The sequence below is a fragment of the Aotus nancymaae genome, unplaced genomic scaffold, assembly GCF_030222135.1.
Source record: "Aotus nancymaae isolate 86718 unplaced genomic scaffold, 86718_ANA_hifiasm-v0.15.2.pri h1tg000008l, whole genome shotgun sequence".
Classification (NCBI taxonomy): domain Eukaryota; kingdom Metazoa; phylum Chordata; class Mammalia; order Primates; family Aotidae; genus Aotus; species Aotus nancymaae.
The window spans coordinates 23,360,654-23,381,579 of record NW_026988419.1 but is presented as its reverse complement, the minus strand read 5'-3'; the positions used below and the strand labels follow the sequence as shown (position 1 = coordinate 23,381,579).

The following is a 20,926-nucleotide window of genomic DNA, read 5'->3' as shown; positions in this document are numbered from 1 at the left end:
CAAAAAAAATATTAGTGAGCTTGAAGACAGGCTATTTAAAAATACACCATCAGAGGAGACAAAGGGAAAAAGAATAAAAAATAATAAAGCACACCTACGAGATCCAGCAAAATAGCCTCAAAAGGGCAAACCTAAGATATTGGCCTTAAAGAGGAGGAAGAGAAAGAGATTAGGGCAGAAAGTTTATTCAAATGGATAATAACAGAGAACTTTCCAAATCTAGAGCAAGATATCAATACTCAGGTACAAGAAGGTTATAGGGCACCAAGAAGATTTAATCCAAAGAAGACTACCTCAAGACATTTAATTTTCAAGCCCCCAAAAGTAAGGAATAAAGAAAGGATTCGAAAAGCAGCAAGAGAAAAGAAACAACATACAAAGGAGCTCCAATAACAACAGAAATACAAGGGACTATAATAGACAATTATGAAAAAGTATACACCAACGAGTTGAACATCCTAAAATCAATAAATAAATCTCTTGATGCATGCATCCTAGCAAGACTGGACTATGTAAAAATAGAAAATTTTGGCTCAGTGCAGTGACTCACGCCTGTAATCACAACACTTTGAGAGGCCAAGGTGGGCGGATCACCTGAGGCTGGGAGTTCAAGACCAGCCTGACGAACATGGAGAAATCCCGTCTTTACTAACAATACAAAAAAAATTAGCTGGATGTGGTGGTGCATGCCAGTAATCTCAGCTACTTGGGAGGCTAAGACAGGAGAATCACTTGAACCCAGGAGGCAGAGGTTGCAGTGAGCTGAGATTGCGCCATTGCATTCCAGCCTGAGCAACAAGAGTGAAACCCTATCTCAAAAAAAGATGAAAAATAAAAAGAAAAAATAGAAAAATTTAACAAACCAAAAATGAGTAAGATTAAATCAGTAGTAAGTCTTCCATTATGCCAGGCATGGTGTCTCACACCTGTAATCCCAGCACTACAGAAGGCCAGGGCAGGCAGATTGCTGGAGCTCAGGAGTTTGAGTACAGCCTGGGTACATGGCAAAACCCCATCCCTACAAAAAATACAAAAATTAGCCAGGTGTGGTGGTGCGTGCCTGTGGTCCCAGTTACTAAGGAAGCTGAGGTGGGAGGATTGCTTCAGCACAGAAGTTTAGGCTACAGTGAGTCGAGATTGCGTCACTCCACTCCAGATGGGGCAACAGAGCAAGGCCCTGTCTCAAGAGAAAAAAAAAGTCCTCTATTAAAGAAAAGCCCAGGACCCAGTGATTTCACTGCTGAATTTCACCAAACACTTAGAGAAGAAGTAATATCAATCCTACTCAAACTTGTCTGAAAAACAGAGAGGAAGGAAATACTTTCAAACTCATTCTACAAGGACAGTATTACTCTGATATAAAAACTCACCAAAACCCTATTTTTTAAAAAAGAGAAAACTACAGGCAAATATCACTAATTACAATGATGCAAAAGTCCTTAACAAAAAATTAGCAAACCAGGTTAACAACACATTAAAAATATCATTTATCATTATCAGGTAGGATGTATCCCAGGGATGCAAAGAGGTTCAACATATGCAAATTAACCAATCTGACAGATCATATCAACAGAAAGAAGGATAAAATCCATAGGGACATTTCAACTGATGCTGAAAAAGCATTTAATAAAATTCAACATCCTTCATGATAAAAACCCTAAAAAAGTTGGATATAAAGGAACTTACCTCAACACAACAAAAGCCATATATGACAGACCCACAGCTAGTATCTTAATGAATGGGAGAGAAAACTGAAATCTAGAACATAACAAGGATACCCACTTTCACCACTGTCATTCACCATAACACTGGCAAGTTGTAGATAGAACAATCAGACGAGAAAGTAATGAAAGGCATCCTGAATAGCAAAGGCAATCCTAAGCAAAAAGAACAAAGCAGAAGGCATCATGCTACCCAACTTCTAACTACACTACAGGGCTATTGCAACCAAAACAGCATGGTACTTGAACAAGAACAGACACAGACCAATAGAACAGAAAAGAGAACCCAGAAATGAGAACACACACCTACAACTATCAGAGCTTCAACTAATGCGGAAAAAAACAAGCATGGAAAAAGAATTCCCTATTCAATAAGTGGTGCCGGCTGTGCACAGTGGCTCACACCTATAATCCTAGTAATTTGGGAGGCTGTGGCAGTCAGATTACCTGAGCTCGGGAGTTCAAGACTAGCCTAGGCAACACATCTCTACTAAAATAAAAAAAAAAAAATTAGCTGGGCATGGCGGCGTGCACCTGTAGTCCCAGCTACTCATGAGGCTGAGGCAGGAGAATTTCATGAACCTGGAAAGTGAAGGTTGCAGTGAGCTGAGATGGTGCCACTGCACTCCAGCCTGGGTGACAGAGCAAGACTCCATCTCCAAAAAAAATAAAATAAATAAGTGGTGCTGGGATAACTGCCTAGCCATATGCAAAAGACTAAAACTAGACCCCTTCTTTACATCACATGCAAAAATTAATTCAAGATGGATTAAAGCCTTAAATGTGAAACCCAAAATTATAAAAATGCTGGAAGACAACCTAAGCAATACTATCCAGGACATAGGCACAGGCAAAGATTCATGACAAAGATGCCAAAAGAAATTGCAACAAAAGCAAAAATTGACAAATGGAAACTAAACTAGAGAGATTCTGCACAGAAAAAGAAACTATCAACAGAGTAAACAGACAATCTAAAGAAGGGGAGAAAATTTTTCCTAACTATGCATCTGACAAAGGTCTAATATTCAGCATCTAAAAGGAACTTAAACAAATTTACAAGAAACAAACAACCCTATAAAAAAGTGGGCAAAGGACATGAAAAGATACTTTTCAACAGAAGACATACATGCAGCCAACAATTATATGGAAAAAAGTTCAAAATCATTGATCATTAGAGAAATGCAAATCTAAAGCACAATGATATACCATCTAACTCCAGTCAGATGGCTACTATTAAAAAGTTAAAAAATAACAGATTCTGGCAAGGTTGTAGAGAAAAAGGAATGCTTTTATACTGTTGGTGAGAGTATAAGTTAGTTCAGCCATCGTGGAAGACAGTGTGGCAACTCCTCAAAGTCCTAAAGACAGAAATACCATTTGGCCCAGCAATCTCGCCACTGAATATATACTCAAAGGAATATAAATCATTTTATTATAAAGACACACACATATATATATATGTTCATTGCAGCACTATTCACAATAGCAAAGACATAGAATCAACCCAAATGCCCATCAATGGTAGACTGCATAAAGAGGTGGTACAAATACACCATGGAATACTATGCAGCCATAAAAGATGAGATCATGTCATTTGCAGATACATAAATGGAGCTGGAGGCCATTATCGTTAGCAAACTAACTCAGGAACAGAAAATCAAATACCACATGTTCTCACTTGTAAATGGGAGCTAAATGATGAGAAAACATGAACACATATAGGGGAACAACACAGATTTGGGTCTTTTGGAGGATGGAGGTGGGGAGGAGGAAAAGGATCAGGAAAAACAACTAATGGATATTAGGCTTAATGCCTGGGTGATGAAATAATCTGAACAATAAACCCCCATGACACAAGTTTGCCTAAGTAACACACCTGCACTTATACTCCTGAACTTAAAATAAAGATTTAGAAAGAAGAAGAAAAAAAATTTTGGGGGCAAATTTTTAAAAAAAGAAAAAGAAATAAAGGGCATCCACATTGGAAAGCAAGAAGTAAAATTATCCTTGTTTGTACATGATATGATCTTGTTTGGAAAAACCTATAGACTCCACTAAAAAAAAAACTATTAAAAGTGATAAATAAATTCAGTAAGTTGCAGGATACAAAATAAACATACAAAAATCAGTAGCATTTCTATATGCCAACAGGATACAATCTAGAAAAGAAACCAAGAAAGTAAACCCATTTACAATAGCTATAAGTAAAATAAAATACCTATGAATTAACTAAACCAAAGAATTGAAAGATCTCAACTATGAAACCTATAAAGCATTTATGAAAGAAATTGAAGAGGATACACACAAAAAGGAAACATGTTTGATCTTCATGAATTAGAAGAATCAGTATTGTTAAAATATCCATAGCACCCAAAGAAACTACAGATTCAATGCAATCTCTATCATATAAAGTACCTCTGATATTATTCACAGAAATAGGAAAAAAAAAAAACCTAAAATTTATATGAAACCACAAAAGACCCAGACTAGCCAAAGCTGTCCTGAGCATAAAGAACAAAATTGGAAGTCATTAACTGACTTCAAATTATACTACAGAGCTACATTAGTCAAAACGGCATAGTACCAGCATAAAAATAGACACATAGACCAATGGAACAGAATAGAGAACCCAGAAACAAATCCATACACCAACAGTTAACCATTTTCAACAAGGTTGCCAAGAATTTGAGGAAAGAAGAGTCTCCAGCAAATGGTGCTGTGAGGACTGTCTATCTATATGTAGAAGAATAAAACTAGACCCCTATCTCTCACATATACAAAAATCAAATAAAAATAGATTAAAGACTTAAATCTAAGACCTCAAACTATGAAACTACTAAAAGAAAACATTGAAAAAACTCTCCAGGACATTGGACGGGGCAAAGATTTCATGAGTCATACCCCATGAGCATAGGCAACCAAAGAAAAAACAGACAAATCAAGTTAACACATGTTAACACATCATGTTAGAAAGCCTCTGCATAGCAAAAGAAATAATTAACAAAGTGAAGACACAACCCACATAATGGGAAAAAAAATACCTGCAAACTATCTGTCTGACAAGGGATTAATAACCAGAATATATAAGGAGCTCAAACAACTCAACAGAAAAAAAAAAATTAACAATCTGATTGAAAAATAGGCAAAACATCTGAATAGACCTTTCTCAAAAGAAGACATACAAATGGCAAACAGGTATATGAAAAGGTGCTCAACATCATTTATTATCAGAGAAATGCAAGTCAAAACTAAAATGAGCTATCATCTCACCCCAGTTAAAGTGACTTTTATCCAAAGGTCAGGGAATAACAAATGCTAGCCAAGATGGAGAGAAAAAGGAACCCTTGTACACTGGTGGTGGGAATGTACATTAGTACAATCACTCTAGAGAACAACTTGGAGGTTCCCTGAAAAACTAAAACCAGCACTACCCTATGATCCAACAATCTTACTACTAGGCATATACCTATAGAAAGGAAATCAGTATATTGAACAGATATCTGCACTCTTACGTTTCTGGCAGCACTATTCACAATAACCAAGATTTGAGAGCAACCTGTGTCCATCAATAGACAAATGGATAAAGAAAATGTTGTACATATACACAATGGAGAACTATTCAATCATAAAAAAAAATGAGATCCGGTCATTTGCAACAATGTGGATGGAACTGAAGGTCATTATGTTAAGTGAAATAAGTCAGGCACAGAAAGACAAATTTCGCATGTTCTAACTTATTTGTGGAAGCTTAAAAAATCAAAACAATTGAACTCATGGAGACAGTAGAATGATGATTACCAGAGGTTGGGAAGGGTGGAAGAGAATGGGGATGGTTAATGAGTACAAAAATATAATTAGGTAGAATAAATAAGATCTAGTATTTGATGGCACAGCAGGGTGTCTACAGTCAACAATAATTTATTGTACATTTAAAAATAATTTAAAAAGTATAATTGGATAGTTTATAACAAAAAGAAAGAATGCTTGAGGTGATGAATATCCTATTTACCCTGATCTGATTATTATGCTTTGTATTCCTGTATCAAAATATCTCATGTACCCTATAAATATACATCTACTATGTACCCAGAAAAAAAATTAAGTTAAAAAAACAGCACAAGGAGACAGTATTGGAGCTTGACACTCCAGTCTCTTTGTCAGTCAATTTGCAATATAAAGCTTTTCTTTTCTCAAAAAACTCAGTGTCATAGTATTGGTTTCTAATGCATCAGGTGGGGAGCTGTCATTGGCTCTATAACATTTACACATCTAATAAGAGACAATCAAAACATATGAAGCAAAAACTGATAAAATTGCAGAGAAAAATCAGTAATTCCACAATAATAGTTGGATACTTCTATGATTCGTTCTTGTTAAGGGACACAACAACTTTATGAAAGGTAAGGAAACAAACAACTTAAACTATACAATAAACCAACTAGATTTAACAGATATATAAAGAACATTCTACCCAACAACAACCACATACAAATTCTTCTCAGGTATACATGGAGCATTTTCCCAGATGGACCATATGTCAGGCCAAATATTACATCTCATTAGATATAAAAAGAAAGATATAAAAAATATCTTTTCCAACAACAATGAAATAACAGAAAACTGGAAAATTCACAAATTTGTGGAAATTAACACACTTTAAAACAACTAATAGATCAAAGTAGAAATCACAAGAAAAATTAGAAAATTGTTAGAAATGAATGAAAATGAAAACAAAACATATCAAAATTCATAAGATGCAGTGAAGGCACTGTTGGGGGGGGTTTATAGTTATAAACACTTAACATTAAAAAAACAAAAAAGATATCAAATTAACAACTTAATTTTACAAATTAAGAAACTAGAAAAAGAAGAACAATCTAAACCAAAAGCTAGCAGAAGAAAGGAAATAATAAAGATTAGAGCAGAGACAAAACAAATACAAGGATAGAAAAACTAGAAAATTATTGAAACAAAAAGTTCATTCTTTGAAAGCATCAACAAACCTTTAGCTAGATAGACTAAGAAAACAACAAATTGAATAACCTAGATTACATGAACAAATTCCTAGAAACACAACACAATTTACCAAGACTGAATCACAACGAAATAGAAAATTTGGGTGAGTGTGGTGGATCATGCCTGTAATCCCAGCACTTTGAGATCACCTGAGGTCAGGAGTTTGAGACCAGCCTGGACAACATGGTAAAACCCCATCTCTACTAAAAATACAAAAATTAGCTGGGTGTGGTGGCAGATGCCTGTAATCCCAGCTACTCGGGAGGCTGAGGCAGAAGAATTGCTTGAACCCAGGAGGTAAAGGTTGCAGTGAGCCAAAATCATGCCATTGCACTCCAGCCTAGGTGACAAGAGTGAAACTCTATCTCAAAAAAAAAAAAAAAAGAAAAGAAAAGAAAAGAAAATTTGAATAGACCTATAACTAGTAAGGAAATTAAATTAGTAATCAAAAGACTCTCTTGACAAAGAAAAGTCCTGAATCTGATGACTTCAATGTTGAATTCTACCAAATTTTTATAGAAGACCAAATACCAATCCTTCTCCAACTTTTCCAAAAAATCAAAGAGGAAGAAACACTTCTTAATTCCTTCTATAAGACCAGCATTGTCCTGATGTGAAAGCTAGGCAAAGACACTATAAGAAAATAAACCACAGCTCAATATCCCTTGAAAATACTGATGCAGAAATCCTCAACCAAAAATTAGCAAACCAAATTCAGCAGCATATTAACAGGATTATAATCCATGACTAAGTGAGATTTATTCCAAGTGAGATTTATTCCTAGAATGCAAGGATGGTTCAGTATTAAAACTGATCAATGTAATATACAACATTAAGAGAATGAGGGAGAAAGAAAACCCCACGATCATTTTGATTGATAAAGGCATTTGAAAAAAACTGTACATCTTTCTATGATAAAAACAGTCAACAAAATAGGAATCAAAGAAAACTATCTAAACATAATAAAAGCCATAGATGAAAACCCCCTGAACATCATACTCAAGGGTTAAAGACGGAACCATTTCTCCTTTAAGATCAGGAACAAGGCAAAAATGATCACTTTCACCACTTCTATTCAACATGGTATTGGAAGTTCTAGACAAAGCAATTAAGTAAGAAAAAAATTGCATCCAAATTGTAAAGAAAGAAGTTAAATTATCTCTATTTTAAGATGATATAATCTTAAATGTAGAAAATACTAAAATTCCTTTAAAAATATGTTCGAATTAATAAATTAATTCAGCAAAGTAGCAAGATCACACAGAAGTCAGGTCTGTTTCTATATACTAACAATGAGCAACCTGCAAAGAAAGTCACAAAAACAATTCCATTTATAATATAATCAAAAAGAGTAAAACACTTAAGAATATAACAGATATATAACCAACAAGTTGACAGATTTGTACAAACTACAAAACATTGCCGAAAGAAATTAAAGAATAGATAAATAAATGGAAACACATGCCCCATTCATGGACTGAAAGACTTAATATTGTTAAGATGTCAAAACTACTCAAAGCAATCTAGAGTTTCAATGCATCCCTAAATCTCCATGACTTTTTATAGACAGAAAGCAACTTATCCTAAAGGTCATACAAAATCTCATGGAACCTCAAAGCCAACACGATCTCAAAAAAAAAAAAAAAAAAAATCTGGGGTTGGGCTCAGTGGCTCATACCTGTAATCTCAGCCGAGGCAGGCAGATCACTTTGAGGCCAGGAGTTCAAGACCAGTCTGGCCAACATGGCAAAATCCCATCTCTACTAAAACTACAAAAATTAGCTGGGCATGGTGGCACATGCCTGTTATCCCAGCTACTCAGGAGGCTGAGGCATGAGAATCGCTTGAGCCTGGAAGGTGGAGGTTGCAGTGAGCTGATATTGTCCCACTGCACTCCAGCCTGGGCAACAGACTAAGACTGTCTCAAAAATATATATAAATAAATAACAAATCTGGAAGACTCACACTCATATTTCCTGATTTCAATAATTACTACAAAATTACAGAAATCAAAACAATGTAGTACTGGCCAGGTATTGTGGCTCATGCCTATAATCCTAGCATTTTGGGAGGCTGAGGTGAGAAGATGGCTTGAATCCAGGAGTTCAAGACCAGCCTGGTATTGAATATAGTAAGACCCTGTCTCAATTAAAAAAATATATAAATAAATAAAAGAAATTAAAAACCAAAACAAAAAAACCCAATGTGGTACTGGCATATAGACAGAGCTATATTCCAATGGGATAGAATAGAGAACCCAGAAATAAACCCTAACATATATGGTCAAATGTTTTTTGACAAAGATTCCAAGTCCATTCAATGGAAAAACAGTATTTTCAACCAGGGAAACTAAATATCTGAATGAACAAATGAAATTGGACCCTTACCTAACACCATACACAAAAATTAACACAAAATGGATCAAAGGCCTCAATGTAAAACCTAAAACTATAAAACCCTTAGAAGAAATACAGGGTAAGTGCTTCATGACATTAGATTTGGCAATGATTTCTTAGATATGACACCAAGCGTACAGGTAATAAAAAAAAAGTAGACAAATGGGACCTCACTAAAATTTTGAAAATTTGGGAAGCAAAAGAGAATATCAACAGAGTAAAAATGCAATGCACAAGGCTGAGCATAGTAGGTCACATTTGTAATACCAGCACTTTGAGAGGCTGAGGTAGGGGAATCATTTGAGTCTAGGAATTTGAGACCAGCCTTGGCAAGGGGGGGATATCCCATCTCTACAAAAAATCAAAAATTTAGCCAGACATGGTGGCATGTGCCTGTAGTCTCAGCTACTTGGGGGTCTGAGGTGGAAGAATTGCTTGAGCCCAGGAGGTCAAGGCTGCAGTGAGCAGTGATCACACTACTGCACTCCTGCCTGGGTGACAGAACAAGACTCTGCCTCAAAACAAAACAAATCAAAAAACAAAACAAAAAACCAACACATAGCACACAGAATAGTAAAAAAAATTTATAAATCATATATCTGATAAGAAATTAATATCTACTAGCTGGGCGCAGTGGCTCACTCCTGTAATCCCAGCACTTTGGGAGGCCAAGGTGGGTGGATCACAAGGTCAAGAGATCAAGACCATCCTGGCCAACATGGTGAAGCCCTATCTCTACTAAAAAATATAAAAATTAGCTGGGCGTGGTGGTGCGCTCCTGTAGTCCCAGCTACTCGGGAGGCTGAGACAGAAGAATTGCTGGAACCCAGGAGGTGGAGATTGCAGTGAGCCGAGATTGCACCACTGCACTCCAGCCTGGTGCCTGGCGCCAAAACGAGACTCTGTCTCCAAAAAAAAAAAAAAAAGAAATTAGTATCTACTATATATATATAGAACTAAAATGCAACAAGAAAAAAACAAGCAACCCAATTCAAAAATGGGCAAAGGACTTGAATAAATACTTCTCCAAAGAAGATATCCAAAAACCAGTAGCACATGAAATAATGCTCAACATCACTAATCATGAGGCAAATGCAAATCAAAACTAAAATGAGATACCATCTCACACCCATTAGAATGGTTACTATAAAATAAACAGAAAATAAATGTTAGCGAGAATCTGGAGAAAGTTGAACTTCTGTGTACTGCTGGTAGGAATGTTAGCTGGTACAGCCACTGTGAAAAACAGTATGGTATTTCCACAAAAAAAATTAAAAGTAGATTTACCATATGATCCAGCAATTCCACTTGTGGGTATTTACCCCAAATAATTGAAAACAGAGTCTCAAAGAAGTATTTTTATATCCATGTTTATAGCATACTCACAATAGCAAAAATTGGAAGCAATCCAAGTGTCCATCAATGGATGAATGAATAAGCAAAATGTGGTACAATAAATTATTACTCTTAAAAAGGAAAGAAATTCTAATATATACTACAATATGTATGAAACTTGAGAACACTATGCTAGTGAAATAGTCACAAAAAAATAAAAACTGTTATGATTCTGTTCATATGAGGTACTTAAAATAGTAAAAATCATAAGATACAGACATAGTTGTCAGGGGCTGGGGAGAGGGGAAAGTGGACAGCTATTATTTAATGGGTATAGAACTTCAGTTTTAAAAGGTAAAAAGAATTATGGAGATAGATAGTGACAGATGCATAACATTATGAACGTATTTAACAGCACAACTATCACTCAAAAATGGTTAAGATGGTAATGTTTTTGTTATATGTATTTTACAATTTAGAATTTGAAAAAATGTTAATCACTTACATTAACTGGAATCCAATAAGGAAGTTTTGAATTGCTCAAAAAGTATGATAAAATGATCTTAAATACAAAAAGGCATTTCTCCTGAATGTAGACTGGATAAACACTGAAATGAAGGCAGAAATAAAGATGTTCTTCGAAACCAACGAGAACGAAGACACCACATACCAGAATCTCTGAGACACATTTAAAGCAGTCTCTAGAGGAAAATATATAGCAATAAGTGCCCACATGAGAAGAAAGGAGAGATCTAAAATTGACACCCTATCATCAAAATTGAAAGAGCTAGAGGAGCAAGATCAAAAAAACTCAAAACCTAGCAGAAGACAAGAAATAACTAAGATCAAAGCAGAACTGAAGGAGATAGAGACACGAAAAACCCTACAAAAAATCAATAAATCCAGGAGCTGGTTTTTTGAAAAGATCAACAAAATAGACAGACCACTAGCCAGACTAATAAAAAAGAAAAGAGAGAATAACCACATAGATGCAACAAAAAATGATAAAGGGGATATCACCACAGATTCCACAGAAATTCAAACCATCATCAGAGATTATTACAAGCAACTCTATGCACATAAATTAGAAAACTGGGAAGAAATGGATAAATTCCTGGACAGTTGCCTCCTCCCAAGCCTAAACCAGGAAGAAGTTGAAACCCTGAATAGACCAATAACAACGGCTGAAGTCGAGGCAGCAATTAGGAGCCTACCACCCAAAAAAAGCCCAGGTCCAGATGGGTTCACAGCCGAATTCTACCAGACATACAAAGAGGAACTGGTACCATTCCTACTGAAACTATTCCAAATAATCCAAAAAGAGGGAATCCTTCCCAAATCATTTTATGAGACCAACATCATCCTAATACCAAAACCCGGCAGAGACTCAACAACAAAAGAAAACTACAGGCCAATATCCATGATGAACATAGATGCAAAAATCTTCAATAAAATACTGGCAAGCCGATTGCAACAGCACATCAAAAAGCTTATCCACCATGATCAAGTAGGATTCATCCCGGGGATGCAAGGCTGGTTCAATATACGCAAGTCTATAAATGTAATTCACCACATAAACAGAACCAAAGACAAAAACCACATGATTATCTCAATTGATGCAGAGAAGGCCTTCGACAAAATTCAACAGCCCTTTATGCTAAAAACTCTCAATAAACTAGGTATCGACGGAACGTATCTCAAAATAATAAAAGCTATTTACGACAAACCAACAGCCAATATCATACTGAATGGGCAAAAACTGGAAGCATTCCCTTTGAAATCTGGCACTAGACAAGGATGCCCTCTCTCACCACTCCTATTCAATATAGTACTGGAAGTTCTAGCCAGAGCAATCAGGCAAGAAAAGGAAATAAAGGGTATTCAATTAGGAAAGGAGGAAGTCAAATTGTCTCTATTTGCAGACGACATGATTGTATATCTAGAAGACCCCATCGTCTCAGCCCAAAATCTCCTGAAACTGATAAGCAACTTCAGCAAAGTCTCAGGATACAAAATCAATGTGCAAAAATCACAAGCATTCCTATACACCAATAACAGACTTAAGGAGAGCCAAATCAAGAACGAACTGCCATTCACAATTGCTACAAAGAGAATAAAATACCTAGGAATACAACTAACAAGGAATGTAAAGGACCTGTTCAAGGAGAACTACAAACCACTGCTCAACGAAATAAGAGAGGACACAAACAGATGGAGAAACATTCCATGTTCATGGTTAGGAAGAATCAATATCGTGAAAATGGCCATACTGCCTAAAGTAATTTACAGATTCAACGCTATCCCCATCAAGCTACCAATGACCTTCTTCACAGAACTGGAAAAAACCACCTTAAACTTCATATGGAACCAAAAGAGAGCCCGCATAGCCAAGTCAATTCTAAGCAAAAAGAACAAAGCAGGAGGCATCACACTACTGGACTTCAAACTATACTACAAGGCTACAGTAATCAAAACAGCATGGTACTGGTACCAAAACAGAGATATAGACCAATGGAACAGAACAGAGGCGTCGGAGGCGACACAACATATCTACAACCACCCAATCTTTGACAAACCTGACAAAAACAAGCAATGGGGAAAGGAATCCCTGTTCAATAAGTGGTGTTGGGAAAACTGGCTAGCCATATACAGAAAGCAGAAACTTGACCCCTTCCTGACACCTTACACTAAAATTGACTCCAGATGGATTAAAGACTTAAACATAAGACCTAACACCATAAAAACCCTAGAAGAAAACCTAGGCAAAACCATTCAGGACATAGGCGTAGGCAAGGACTTTATGACCAAAACACCAAAAGCATTGGCAACAAAAGCCAAAATAGACAAATGGGACCTGATCAAACTCCACAGCTTCTGCACGGCGAAAGAAACAGTTAATAGAGTGAATCGGCAACCAACAGAATGGAAAAAAATTTTTGCAGCCTACCCGTCTGACAAAGGGCTGATATCCAGAATTTACAACGAGCTAAAACAGATTTACAAGAAAAAAAAAAAAAGCCCATTCAAAAATGGGCGAAGGATATGAACAGATACTTTACAAAAGAAGACATACATGAGGCTAACAAACATATGAAAAAATGCTCATCATCATTGGTCATTAGGGAAATGCAAATCAAAACTACGTTGAGATACCATCTCACGCCAGTTAGAATGGCGATCATTAAAAAATCTGGAGACAACAGATGCTGGAGAGGATGTGGAGAAATAGGAACACTTTTACACTGTTGGTGGGAGTGTAAATTAGCTCAACCATTGTGGAAAACAGTATGGCGATTCCTCAAGGACCTAGAAATAGAAATTCCATTTGACCCAGCAATCCCATTACTGGGTATATATCCAAAGGATTATAAATCGTTCTACTATAAGGACACATGCACACGAATGTTCATTGCAGCACAGTTTACAATAGCAAAGACCTGGAACCAACCCAAATGCCTATCAATGATAGACTGGACAGGAAAAATGTGGCACATATACACCATGGAATATTATGCAGCCATCAAAAACGATGAGTTCGCGTCCTTTGTAGGGACGTGGATGAACCTGGAAACCATCATTCTCAGCAAACTGACACGAACACAAAATCAAACACCACATGTTCTCACTCATAGGTGGGTGTTGAACAATGAGAACACATGGACACAGGGAGGGGAGCACTATACACTGGGGTCTGTCGGGGGGGGAGAGGGGGGGACAGAGGGGGGTGGGGAGTTGGGGAGGGATAGCATGGGGAGAAATGCCAGATATAGGTGAAGGGGAGGAAGGCAGCAAATCACACTGCCACATATGCACCTATGCAACAACCTTGCATGTTTTTCACATGTACCCCAAAACCTAAAATGCAATAAAAAAAAATAAATAAATAAATTAAAAAAAAAATACAAAAAGGCATTACAAAGATAGCTTCAATTTATAATAATATACCAAAAATTTTAACATAAACTGGTTACATTTTTATAAAACCTTGTAACAATTATTTTTGTGATGAAATGAGAAGGAATGAAAATATTAACAATTTTTAACAAAAGTAGAAGAACACAAACAATACCTTGGAAGCACGAATCTGCCTGTGAACGTCTGTTAGTTTTTGGATTTTGTATTCTAGCTCTGAAATCTGGGCTTGAAGCCAAGTCCATCGGCTGCCAACTCTTGCTCTGTCTACAAGCCACTTCCATTCAGTACTACAGTTACTGTGAACAAAACAAACACTGTTCGTCAAAGCACAAAGGCAATCAAGTTTCACAGATACTGCTTAATAACTTCCTTAACTCCCATCATAAAAGCAAATTTCCTTTCTACATCATGTAATTAAAGGAGAGAGAATGGCAGATTGACTTCTTATCAAAGAAAAAAATTTAATTGTCTTTCCTTTCCACCCCACAAATACCTGTTTTCATTAAATATTACATACCCTGTAGTAGGATAATTCCTCTGCTATTTAATTCTTTATTAATGCAGAAGGGCTTAAATAGGGATAAACCAGGAAAGAAAAGGAAACATGAATGATAATACAAACACCATGTAAAAACTTTTATATGTAAGTAGATGTCAAGTACCAGACAATCCATTTGATTGATGCTAAATTTAAATCTATGTAATAAACTGTAGCATATTCAATTTTACTATAAGTAATTTTTACTTGCAAAAATAGGCATCATTATTAGCTAATTACTTAAATCATTTTTAAACTGTCAAAAATATAAATGCTTTGCTACATTTCAGATAAGCATACCAAATACATAGACCCTGAAATATTTGTTAAGAGGAATAGCTTGTTAAAAACCTGATTCCTAAGATTCACAACCTAGAGATCACAGAGAATTTATATAAAGCCTATGTTTCATGCATATTTAAAAATAAGAGTTGATTCCTAGCTCCTCCTAGTGCCTCTATCATTTGGCAAGAGCACTACAACTAGAGAAAAATTATTGGTGATTCTGGGTGGTATGTGTGTGTGATATTTAATTAGGAGATGCAGATTGCCAAAAAATAAAAAAAAAAAAGACAGAAACTGAAGATATAACTGCAAGGCAACAATGACTTAATGGCAACACATATAAACTTTATTAAAAACTTATCTAAAAATTCATTTATTGTCAAAACCCACTGACTATAGAACACCAAGAGTGAACACTAATGTAAATGATGAACTCTGGGTGACAATGACGTGTTAATGTAGGTTCATCAATTGTGATAAATACACTACTCTGGTGTGGGATATTGATAGTGGGAAAGGTTGTGCATTTGTGGCATGTGGGAACAGATGATATGTGGGAACTCTTTGTACTTTCCACTCAGTTTTGCTGTCAACCTAAAACTACTCTAAAAAATAGTTTATTAATTTTTTTTAAATGCACTGGACCTTGATGGAGTATCTTTCAAATAAACTTTAATCAGAGAAAATGTTTATTCTGAGAAATCATTTGCTGTCAGATAAACAGAAGAAAATTATTATGACTTTGCTATACAGAATTTATTCATTATAACAGAATTTTACATTATATCATATTTCTGAAAGGCTGTTGTTTTTAAGGATTCTAATTGCATACAATGTGATTAAAGACATCATATGATTTAGGATTTCTCTTGGTATTTATTGTTTATAGTCATTACTGTGGTTTCATAAATTTGACATTTAAAAATCACATTTTCATAACTATGAACAAAATAAAATGCCTATTCAAAATACACTATTCATAGATAACAGTTAGCAACACTAAATGCCAATCACGAAATTAGAGAAGGCAAACGCCCTAGCATGTAGTATTTTGTATAGATGAGGATAAAATATTTGGGTTTTAAAACAAAGTGGAAACTATTGGCAAGGTAGTAACAATTTTTTTTTCAAGAACTTTGGCTACTAGGTGAAGAAAACACTGTAGTAGGAAATGAGAGAAAGTAAGGAAAACAACCAAGATGTTAACTATAATAATCTGGGTGTGATACAGATAATTGTGATCTCCAAATATTTCACGTGCTGCCCTATACTTCCCAGCCATATGCATTTACATTGGAGCCATCTGACTAGTTCTGAACAAATGGACTGTAAGCAAAAGTGACATTATCATTTCCAGTTCACCTGAGGATCTTCAAAGCCACTAGTGCAGATAGTATAGCTACAAGATGGAGGGGAAGAATAGCCCAGATCAATGGACTTTATGTAAGCCACAGTACACCTCTGGTGTGTTAAGCCACTGAGATTAGGATGCTAATTTGTAACTCTAAATACAGCCCCTTCTGACTAAAACACTGAATATAAAAATGACTTTGACTGGGAATGGGAGGGGAGACAAAAATATGTAGATAAAGGATGGATTCAAGGTTCATTTTAAAGTTGATAGGACTTGCAGAAGTATGGCGTGGAAGTAAGCATAGGGCAATTAAAGATGATCTTAAACATTCTCTAAATTTTGCTCCAGTTAGAAAATTCCCCTATAACATGCAATTTTGTTTGGCTATAATATTGATGATTAGTGAATAGTGAAATATAATAGAAAAAAATGTCATAGAACTCATTGTACTTCTTGTAAAAATATTCTGATACTCAAATTAGGATTACAAAAATCATTGTTATGTTCATATACTATATTAAATTAGACTAATATAGAAAAATAGCAACAACAGATTAAATTTAAGTAAACTAAATCGTATTAGATACTTTGTGATATATGAAATAAATTTTCTTTTTTTTCTAGACAGAGTTTTGCTCTGTCACCCAGGCTGCAGTGCAGTGGTGCGATCTCTGCTTACTGCAAACTCCACCTCCCAGGCTCAACCAATTTTCATGCCTCAGTCTCCTGAGTAGCTGAGATTACAGGTGTATACCACCACACCCATATAATTTTTTGTATTTTTAGTAGACACGGGGTTCACTATGTTGGCTTGACTAGGCTCAAACTCCTGTCCTTAAGTGATCTGCCCGCCTTGGCCTCCCAAATTGCTGGGATTACTGGCATGATCCATCAAGCCCAGCCTGAAATAAATTTTCCATAGAGGGTAACTTATCCTACATTTTAATAGGAATGAATAAAATATGTTTGCTATGTTTATACGTGGTAAACAAAAATGTTTCCTTCCTAGAAAACATGTTTCTCTTAAAAAATTAAGATTGTTAATAATTAAGATGTTACAGATAAATATATGGCTAACTTGCTCAAACAAGATCAATATGTTATACCCCAAAGTCAAACATTTTATGTGAACAACTTATATAATCAATATTAATGGTTTATATAACTTACAGTGTAATGAATTAGCATATAGGTAATGCATCAGCATACTCAGAGTGTCCCAACTCCCCAGTTAGCTTATGAGCCTGGTCTGCCATTGACTCCCTGAATCTTTCTAGAGTGTGCAAAACTGATCACAGACCACCACATGCTGGCCATAATGTGGGGTTCCTATCTTTAGAAAAGATCAAAGACATTGGTGAGTAGAGACAACCTGGATAGTGAGATCACTCATTCCTCAGAAAGGTAGCATTATGCCTTCAATTCCCATCCTTGCTTGCCTGCAGCCACCAGTTAACTTACTAAAGGAAATGAGTACAAGCTGTTTAAATTAAGTGGTTTTGAATGCAGTTTCTCTTGGTACTAACTACTTGTCGACATCACAAACTTACATCTCTGTTTTGACCTCCTGGTGTGAACTCATTTGGTCATTAGGAATTTTTAAGAGTTTGCTAGACTCTATTTGCTATTTCAAGGCCAGGCATGGTAGCTCATGCCTGTAATCCCAGCACTTTGGTAGGCCAAGGTGGGTGGATCACAAGGTCAGGTGTTCAAGATCAGCCTGGCCAAGATGGTGAAACCCCATCTCTACTAAAAATACAAAAAACTTAGCTGAGTGTGGTGGCAGGCGCCTGTAATCCCAGCTACTCGGAAGGCTGAGGCAGAGAATTTGCTTGAACCTGGGAGGCGGAGGTTGTAGTGAGCCGAGATCGCATCACTGCACTCCAGCCTGGGCGACAGACTCTCCATCTCAAAAAAAAAAAAAAAGCTATTTCATTTATGATTTTTTTCATCTAGAGTCAAAGAAGATATGAATCTGCTGTTTTCTTGTCATCTTTGGTTTTGGAATCAAGCTAATGCTACCCTCAAAAAATGAGAAGTCTTCTCTCCTCCTTGATTTTCTGAAGGAGTTTATGTAGGACTGGAATAATTTATTCCTTGAGTTTCAATAAAATTAATCAGTGAAGCCGCCTGGGCCACAAGTTTTCTATGTGGGAAAGTTTATACTTATTAATGTCTCTTTTTAATGTAAGGCTTTTCCGGTTTTCTATTTCTGATTGTGTCAGTTTTGGTCATTTGTGTTTTTTAAGCAATTAGCCTATTTAGCCTAAATTGTTAAATTTATTGGCATGTAGTTGTTCAAAATACAGTCATCCCTCAGTATCCATGGAGGATTGGTTCCAGGACCTCCTGAGGATACCAAAATCTGTGGAAATGGTCAAGTCTTTTATATAAAATGATGTACATGTGCATATAAACTACACACACTCGTATACTTTAAATAATTTCTAGATTGCTTATAATACAACGTAAATGGTTGTTATGCTTTTTTATTCATATTTTTTATTATTGCATTGTTATATTTTTCTTGACTATTTCCATTCATAGTTAGATACACAGATACAGAACCTGGGAATACAGAGAACAATTTGTATTCCTCAATTATTCCATAATGCTGGAACATCTATAGTGTTCTATAAATAAACATCTATTTTTCCTTCTTCCTGTTAGTATTCTCCTGAATAATATTGCTAGAAGTTTATAAGTCTCTTGTTTTCATGTTTTATACTTCATGAATGTTCACTCTTCATCATCATCTTTTCCTTCTATTTGCTTTGGTTTTAATTTAGTATTATTTTTATTGGTTCTTAAGTAGGAGATTTAGACCACAGACTATACTATTTGCCTTTCCTAATATAAACATTTATAGCCATACAGCCCTGCTTCAGTAATTTAGTAGCTGCATCCCTCAAATTCTGATATGTCATGTTTCTAATATTATTCAGTTCAAAACATTTTATAGTTTCTCTTGTGACTTCTTCATCCATGAGTTATTTGAAAATGTGTGATTTAATTTCTACGTATTTCAGACCCACATATTTACCGTTTCTTAACATTTCTTTTTTCATTTATGTAAATCTCAGTTTTTACCCAGTATGATTTTCCTTCAGCCTGAAGATCATCTTTTAAAATTTCTTTAGTGCATGTATACTGACAACTTCTCTCTACTTTTGTTTATTTGGAAATCTCATTTTGTCTGTTTTAAAAATATTTCAGTGGGCAGAGAATTTTAGGCTAACTTTTTTCCCCACCTTTCAGCACTTTAAATATATCATTCCATTTTTCTGGATTATGTACCTTCTATTGAGAAGTCAGCAGTGATTTTTATTTATTAACCACTTCTTCTGAATGTCTATTCTCTTGTTAGCTGAAGTCGTTTTCATTTCAGATACTTTTAGCTTCTGAAAGTTCAATGGTTCTTTATATGTTCAATTTCTTTTATTACGTTCACATTTTCCTTTTAGGTCCTTGAGCACATTTACAATAGATATTTTAAACTCTTTGCCAACTGATTTCATGATCTCTGTCATTTCCAGATCAGTTCCATTAATGATTTTTCTCTGCTTCTTTGCATGACTAATAGTTGAATACACGCACGTACACACACACACGTACACACATATGTACACACGCATGTACTCACACACGTACACACATACACACACACATCACACGCGTCTAGTAGTTGGATTTATATAAATATATATACTAAATATTATGTTGTTGAATGTGTAGATTTTGTAGTCTTCCTTAAAGAGTGATCAATTTTGTTCTGACAGGTTATTATATTACTTGCTGTTCAACTTCACAAATTTCAGCTTAAAGCTTTGTTAGATCATGTGTGGAGCAGCCATTACACTAAGGCAGTCATCAAATTGAGGGAGAGGCAGACAGTCTGAGGAAAATAACTAGTAAATTAATAAGTGTGTAGGCTTAACAAGTGTGACCAAATGAGATCTTTGGCTGCGGTACTTTCACATGTAACTGACAGGAAGAAAATATAATGGAAACTTACATTTCAAAGGGAACTCAATTAGCAAAATACAAACACAAGCCTAACAGAGACTACCCCTGGGAGCTAAATCTGCACCAATAGAAAGCAGGGTGAGAATGCAGTGGTGTCTCCAATAACAGTACACTAACACCCATGTTAGATATAGTTACAAAGAGTCATGGACAAAGAATAATTCCCAAAGAGCAAAGTCAGAGACTAAGAAGAACAAATGACAAGGTAGCATACCTCAGAAAGCAAAATTAAGGTTCTAGCAAGACCTTATTCCACTGCCAAAGCAAGACATCTATTATTGTAAGGACCAGGAACTATCATGTATGGCCCATTATTTTTTTCCCAGTGGGAATTTTCCTT

At 35.6% G+C, this 20,926-nt stretch overlaps 1 protein-coding gene across 4 annotated transcripts in view; it reads right to left on the bottom strand.

The window, feature by feature from the left end:
- Positions 1 to 20,926, bottom strand: part of KANSL1L (KAT8 regulatory NSL complex subunit 1 like) — a 143,735-nt gene that overhangs the window by 85,585 nt on the left and 37,224 nt on the right. For all 4 annotated transcript variants that reach the window (XM_064373041.1, XM_012445995.3, XM_064373040.1 and 1 more), the window contains exon 3: positions 14,538 to 14,679. In XM_064373041.1, the coding sequence (XP_064229111.1) occupies positions 14,538 to 14,679 (142 nt within the window). The remainder of the gene's footprint in view (positions 1 to 14,537; positions 14,680 to 20,926) is intronic.